This window comes from Phascolarctos cinereus, unplaced genomic scaffold (genome assembly GCF_003287225.1).
Source record: "Phascolarctos cinereus isolate Bilbo 61053 unplaced genomic scaffold, phaCin_HiC Scaffold_1;HRSCAF=81, whole genome shotgun sequence".
NCBI classification, from domain to species: Eukaryota; Metazoa; Chordata; class Mammalia; order Diprotodontia; family Phascolarctidae; genus Phascolarctos; species Phascolarctos cinereus.
Window position 1 is genome coordinate 281,443,696 of NW_027555514.1, and position 6,545 is coordinate 281,450,240.

At 61.4% G+C, this 6,545-nt stretch overlaps 1 protein-coding gene across 2 annotated transcripts; it reads left to right on the forward strand.

Moving 5' to 3' along the window:
• The first annotated feature begins 1,791 nt into the window (after window positions 1-1,791).
• Window positions 1,792-5,944, forward strand: NOL12 (nucleolar protein 12). Of its 2 annotated transcripts, none has more exons than XM_020982555.2 (6): window positions 1,792-1,924; window positions 3,284-3,389; window positions 3,516-3,564; window positions 3,714-3,856; window positions 4,286-4,380; window positions 5,168-5,944. In XM_020982555.2, the coding sequence occupies exons 1-6, from the start codon at window positions 1,854-1,856 to the stop codon at window positions 5,343-5,345; spliced, it is 642 nt and encodes a 213-aa protein (XP_020838214.1). In that variant the 5' UTR covers window positions 1,792-1,853; the 3' UTR covers window positions 5,346-5,944. The 2 variants fall into 2 exon arrangements, with proteins under 2 accessions (XP_020838214.1, XP_078003424.1); XM_078147298.1 differs by lacking the exon at window positions 1,792-1,924 and adding an exon at window positions 2,446-2,592.
• The last annotated feature ends 601 nt before the right edge of the window (window positions 5,945-6,545 follow it).

Below are 6,545 nucleotides of genomic sequence, written 5' to 3' on the forward strand. Positions count from 1 at the left end.
TAACGGGACCGTTTGGCCCAGGGCAGATGTCGGTACGGAAGGATAACCAGTGAGAGAGTGGGACCCCCTAAACCCCAAGCCTCGCAGGCAGTGCAGGTCTTGGAGGAAACGCGAAGCCCTGGAGACTGGGACAGAGAGAAGGGCCAGCCGTCGGTCACCATGACCGCAGAGGGAGTCTGTGACCAGACCCTGGGTGACCGCCCGCATTTACGTCCCATATAACCTTTGTTCTGAATACAGTTGAGAACTTTGCGCAAAAAAAGGATTAAGACTAACAGAAACATGTTGCGAGGTTTTCGGGGTATTTCTGCATCTGCTCTTGAAAACAATCAACAACTGAACTGATTTATGAGCTGGTTTTCTCGGAAAAAGGATTTTTTTTTTCTTTCCAACAGACCAGGACTGTGGTGTGGTTAAAAACAAGGGAGCAGGTCAGACCCGAAGACCACCCTCGGGAGAAGAGCTCGGCAGAAAAATAGAAAACCAGGACAATGCTAATAAGTTCTTAGCGAGAGGGGGCAACGTGGGCCTAGTGGGTTCGTGCCCCGAGGCTTTTTCCTGAATTGCAGGACGCCTTTGGGTTGAACGGCTTTCTGTGTGCTCAAAACATCCCATTTCTCTGCTGCTGGGGGCGTTTGCCCATCAGGCTTGCCCGCTGGGGGCATTTGCCCATCGGGCTTGTTCACTCTCCCGTATCAAGAGAAGGAAGGCAGGCCGCTAGACTAGAGCGAACCCAGTGGGACAAGACTTATGCTGTTTGACTCCACTATGAGCTGGACTGGTACCGGAGTTCTCTGCTTGGTGATGGAGCGGACCCCTCCAAAGGCTTTCGGAGCTCGCACCCAGGTTACTCTGCTGCCAATATGAGTTCCGGGCAGCTCCATCCTCGCCTGAGAACTGGGAGGGGGTCCCTCCGCGTCGGGCTCTGCTGTGAGTTGGAGCGATAGTGAAGCCCTTCGCAGAGGTTACTTGGAGGCATGAGACAAATTGCGAGGAATACATTGATCCCTAACTGGGAGCAGACTGGAGCCTCGGCCTCCGCTGGATTCTGCTAGGAGCTGAGCTGCAGGCCGAGGGCCTTCTCCATGTGGCCCAAATCCACATTGCTCCTGAGCGAGCGGGAAGCGGCCTGGCCCGGCGCCCTCGCCCCGGGGCTCCCATGGAAGCCAGGTCGTTTCAAGGAGCGCTGTTGGAATGGACTCGACCGTGGCTGGAGCCAGGGAACCCGTGCGCGGGCCGGACTGGAGGCGCCCTGCTACCCCGACTGGGCTCCAGGAAGCGCCGGTGGAACGCAGAGGGAGGCTGGCCCGGACGGACCTGAGATTGTAGACAGTGTTTTGGGGATCACTCTCCGGGGGCTGCTGGAAAGGAAGGGGGCGCCAGCTGAAACATTGCAGATGACTCTTGGTTAGTTGCGGGGACAGTAAGCTGCTGGGAGTGTGAACGCTTCTGTAAGCGGGCTGGGGGGCTGGGGAGTTGAGGGAGGGGACAGGCGGGCGCCCGAGCCCCAGGACCGAGACGATCGCGACAGAGACTGACTTGTTGCTAGGGTTTGTCCCTCCTTTCCGCTTCCCGTTGGAATGTTAGCTCCTCGAAGGCAGGGCACGCACTTAATAAAGCTTAATCCCGTCTGAAGGGCTGCGTGTGGTGCAAAGAAGCCAGACCTGGGCCTCCGTTTCCCCATTTGTCAAGCGGAGGAAGCGGCTTTCAGGGAGGAAGGATGCTGGAGTGGGGGGGGAGACCATTGGGGGCGGGGCTGGGAGAGGCGGAAGCGGAAGCTCCTGCGTGGGTTCACGCCCGACGCCGCCGTCGCGCTGCTGCCCGGAAGCCGCGCACCGCTCGGGGCCTTCGCCATGGCCCGCAAGAAGAAGGGCGGCGGGAGCCAAGGCCGCCTGGTGCTCACCTTCGACGAGGAGAAGCGGCGGTGAGCCTCCTAACTTCACCCAGATGTCCCCCCCCCCGTCCCCCAGCTCATGGTGTATCCCGAGAACCACGTGGTTTCCTCCCTCGGAACCTCCCCCTACTCTGCAGATCATGGTCTGCCCCAGGAGCCACGTGGTTCCCCCCCCGCCCCCCAGATCATGGTCTTTGTGCGTGGTTGGGGGGCGGAGCTGCCCCGGGAGCCGGGTTCTAGTTCTGCCAGTTTCCCATACTGTCTCATAGCGATCATAGGGCCTTGTTTTTGTTTTGCTTCGGGGGGGGGGGGATTTTCAGAAATTAAAAATAAATTTAAAAACAAAGCAATGTCCAGGCGTTGGGGAGGGGGTCTTGAAGATGACTCTTCTCCCTCCCAGGCTGGAGCCCCCCAGGAACGGGCAGGCGCCCTCTGCCCCTGCCTTGGATGGGCCCCGAGTAGAGACGTTGTAAATGGTGGTGTAGACGTCCTGCTTTCCTCCTCCCCGCTAAGAAAAAAACAGGGGCCACCGGGCCCTCCTCGAGGTCGGGACCATGTCATTCTCTCCATTTTATGGAGCAGAAAACCGAGGCTGCCCCAGGCTTCCAGGGGAAGAAGGGACCCTGGAGTTTGAACCCACGTCCCTTGGCAGCAATTCCAACGGTCTTGCCCCCGAGTGGGATACGCTGCCTGGGAAGGTAGTGAGTTACCCATCTCTAAAAGGTTGGATGACCCATGAGGGGCTTTAGAGACCATTGAGTCCAAACCTCCCCCTATTTTACAGATGACGAAACTGAGGCAGAGAGGTCAGTAGTGTCTGAGGCAGACCTTGACTGCAGGGTTTCCTGAGCCCACGCCAAGCAGTCCGTCCACTGCCCTGATAGCCACCTCACCTTGCTGGGGTTGGGGAGCCTGGGGTGGGCTGGAGGGGACGGCCAGACTTCCCCTGCCCCAGGGAAAAGCCATGCCACTTAGAGCCCGTCACCCACTGGTGCAGCTCGGGCCCGAGCTAGAATCAGGAAGACCCGAGTTCAAATGTGCTTCAGTAAGTGTGTCTGAGCAAGTCACTTTAACCTGCCTCAGTATCCTCATCTAAAACAAGTGGATACCAGCAGCTGCCTGCCGGGGTCGTTGTGCAGAAATGAGGACGTTTGTAAAGCGCAATGTGTGATAGGATTGGAACGTGAGCATGTTAGCGTGTGTTTACACACGTGATATATTCCGCAAAGAAGGAAAGCTGTTGTCCGGGCCGGCCTCCGGTAAAAGTGCCTCGCACGTGGACGGGGTGCCTGGGAGTGAGGCAGGCCCGCCCCGCCCTGTTCTGCTGCTGGGGGGGGGGGGGTCGCTCCCCGCCGCCCCCCCCATCCCGGCCCCTCCTCCTCTCCGCAGGGACTACCTGACGGGCTTCCACAAGCGGAAGGTGGAGCGCAGGAAGGTGGCCCTGGAGGAGATCCGCAGGAAGCTGAAGGAGGAGCAGCGGAAGCTCCGGGACGAGGTGCCCGGAGGCCGCGGGGGGTGGGGGGGGGCTGCCCGCGCTGGGGCTGGCGTCGGAGCCCCATCATGGCTGGTGGCTGCTCCGTCCCCAAGGGTCTTCGCTCAGCTCTGTCCCCTCCCGTTGCAGCGGCACAAGGAGTACCTGAAGATGCTGAAAGATCGGGAAGAGGCTCTGGGTGAGTCCTGGAGTGGGAGGGAGCAGAGACCCCCCCCCCCAGCCGGGGAAATGGGCCTTGTCCTGCCCCCCATGGGGCGCTGGGGTAGGGGTCCCTGGGAGCCTGGGGGGGTGGAGAGGCCTCCTCCACCTGACCCAGGCCCGTTGCAGAAGAGGCAGACGAGCTGGACCGGCTGGTGACCTCCCAGACCGCGTGTGTGCGGTACGACCACCCCAACCACACGGTGACCGTGACCACCATCAGCGACCTGGACCTCTCAGGGGCCCGGCGCCTGGGGCTGCCCCCGCCTGGGGTAGGCGCACGGAGGGGTGGGGGGCCCCGGACGGTCTGCGGCACCCTGGGGCGTTGGTCTGGAGAGGAGGGGATGGAGGGCAGCAGGAGCCAGGACTCTCTGTCGGGCCTGGCGGAGGTGTGGTCAGCAGGGGCCGACCTTCGCTCCTTGATTCGTTGGGCACCGGGCTGGACTTGGATAAAGGAGCCTCGCGGCAGGCTCGGCAGGGCCAGGAGGGAGCTTAGAGTGGGAGTGTCAGAGGCGGGGCTCATCTGCCACCTTGTTGAAGTGGGAGGGTCAAGCGAAAGGGGGAACCCAGAGTCGGGTAAAGGGCGGGATGTTTTGCTGAAAACAGTGGGGAGACTTCCACGGGGGCGGGAATCCTTGGCCCTTCCTGGGGACCCCTCCCCCTTCTGTAGGAGGTAAGAAGCTGCCTTGGCTGCCCCCCAGGGAGAAGCAGACCCTGCGGCAGAGGGAGCAGAGACCCCCGCACGTGGTCCCGGGGCTTTGCCCAAGAAGTCTCGGAACCCCTTCCTGTCTCAGAGGTGAGCCCCAGTCCCTTGGAGGCAGCTGTGTAGGCACCCTGACCTGTTGGTGCCAGCCCAGGGCGCCGGAGGCATGCTCATCTTAGGCTGCGGCAGGGCACCCAGGATTCTGGGTGCCCCTGCTCCCCCCCCACCAAGAGCCACGTTTGGGAAAGAGGGAGTCCATGTGGTGCCCGGGTGCTGGGCAGCTCCACACCGGGAGGGCAGAGCAGCTCGGTCCTGTGGGGGCCTGGACAGGGCAGGTTCTGGTCGTGCTCAGACTGCCTTGGGGCTTGGCAGACTGGTGAACACGCGCACACACACTGACACACACACACACTCACTCTCATTCTCTGTGTGTTGATGCTTGTAAACGTCATTGCCGTGTGCCCACGACTTGCCCGCTCCTTGGGGTGCAGCCCCCCCGACACTTTTCACCTTCCTTTCCGTCGGTGCTCATTCTTTCCCTCCTTTGGGATTTCCGTCAGTCCCTTGGGGCGTGCCCGGTTGGGAGGCCGTGTGGGGCACTGGGTGGCGCCTGTCTGACCCCATGGCCGGGACATCATCTGTGCCCCTTCGTCACAGCCCCTCTCTGAGCCCCGGCCCTCTGACCCCTGCCTGCTGCCGATCGCCTCTCCCATGCCCCCAGCCGGCCTCCTGCAAGGCGGGGGAAGCCATTTAAACAGCCCCTGCCCCGCCTTCAGCCTCCATGGTTTTTGGTCCTTGTCCTGGGGGGAGGGGTCAGTCATCGGGGCCTGGGGGGAGCCTTGCGGACCTGTGGCCACATCCTCTGGTCTGTCCTGGGCAGGATCTCCTCCCTCACAGCCTCCCTCCACGCACGGAGCCAGAGGCGGGCCGAGAGGAAACGCCCACATCCACGCCGTGGCCTTGATTCCGCTAAGAAGCCACCCAGCGCCACGCGGACCAGCAAGGCTCACCGCCGCAGGATGACCGGCGGGAACAGGCGAGACGGTGGCCCAGGGTAGGGGGGCGCCTTTCCCCCATGCCCTCTCCTTGTTGCCCCCTCCTCGAGGCTGGAATCTTCTGGAAGCTGCCACAGAGCCCCCCCACCTGCCTTTGCTACCCAGACCTTGTACCCTCACAGCTAAGGAGGCCCGGGTTCGAGTGTCCCCACCCCAGGGCCGGGCTTTGGGGGCCTTGAATTGGACCCTTGCAACCTCAGTATTGTTCCCGAGGCTTCTCTGGTTAGTCTGGGGGACTCGACCCAAAAGAAAGCGCCTGTGGGCAGGGCAGGGCAGAGCTCGCTGAGGGTGCCCCAGCCTCTGAGAATCCTCACACCGACTTCCTGTTTCTCCTTTGAGTGAAACGATGGACCCCAGAGAGTGTTGGCTGACAGCCCCTTCCAGGCAGGGTTGGGCCTGGCCTTGGGACTGTTAGATGGGGATATCCCCACTTGCTGCTGGGTGATCTGGGGCGGGTGTGCCCCTCCTTCCCTCCTCTGCGATTGGTCACCTCGAGCCTGCCCAGCTGCAGGAAAAGCTGCTTCGGTCCCTGCCCCCCTCTAGCCCTTGGTGATTTTGAGAGGCTGTGACCAGAGAGGTGTCAATAAAGTCTGGCCAGTGAACATGTTATTAATCACTTCCTGTATGCCCCACAGACGGTGGGCGGGTTTGACCAGAAGGGACATTGGCCTCTAAGGCCCTGGTTCTTGCCTCCTGGGGACTGATCTGAGGCCCCTCGGGGATTAACCTTCAGGAGGGAACGGTGGGCCAGGACCTCGGGCTCCCGAGTATTTGGAGGGTCTTTCTGGAGAATAAGAAACAGCATTAAATAAGTCCTGTTGGCCAATCTAGGAGCAGTGGAGGGTCACCTCCTAGGTGCCCAGCACGATCCTTGCCGCTAGAGATGTGAGCTTGAAGAATTAAACCTTATGTGAAAGGAGCTTGTGTTTGATGGCAAGAGGAATTCCCAGCAGCTGGGACTCCCAGAGTGGAACAGGCTGCTTCGGGCAGGAGTGCGTCCACTTTCAAGGAAAGGCTGGGTGGCCACTCCGGGCACTGCCCGTGAGCTGCTCCTGCAGGTGCAGGTGGGATTCAGTGGCCCCTCAGGATCCAGTCTGTAAAGTCGGGATGGTTCCTGAAGCTTTCTCCCGGGTCTGTGTTTGGCGGCGGTGGCGGCAGCTCAGGGTCTCCTTGGCGCCCCCGTGGCCAGGAGACGGAGAAGAC

What these genes read in the sequence shown, in the direction of transcription:
- NOL12 (XM_078147298.1), top strand. Translation starts at nt 2,468, where the DNA reads ATGGAGCAGAAAACCGAGGCTGCCCCAGGCTTCCAGGGGAAGAAGGGA. An exon ending in GGGATACGCTGCCTGGGAAG is followed by an intron (nt 2,593 to 3,283) that starts GTAGTGAGTTAC and finishes TCCTCTCCGCAG; the next exon opens with GGACTACCTGACGGGCTTCC. An exon ending in AGATCGGGAAGAGGCTCTGG is followed by an intron (nt 3,565 to 3,713) that starts GTGAGTCCTGGA and finishes GGCCCGTTGCAG; the next exon opens with AAGAGGCAGACGAGCTGGAC.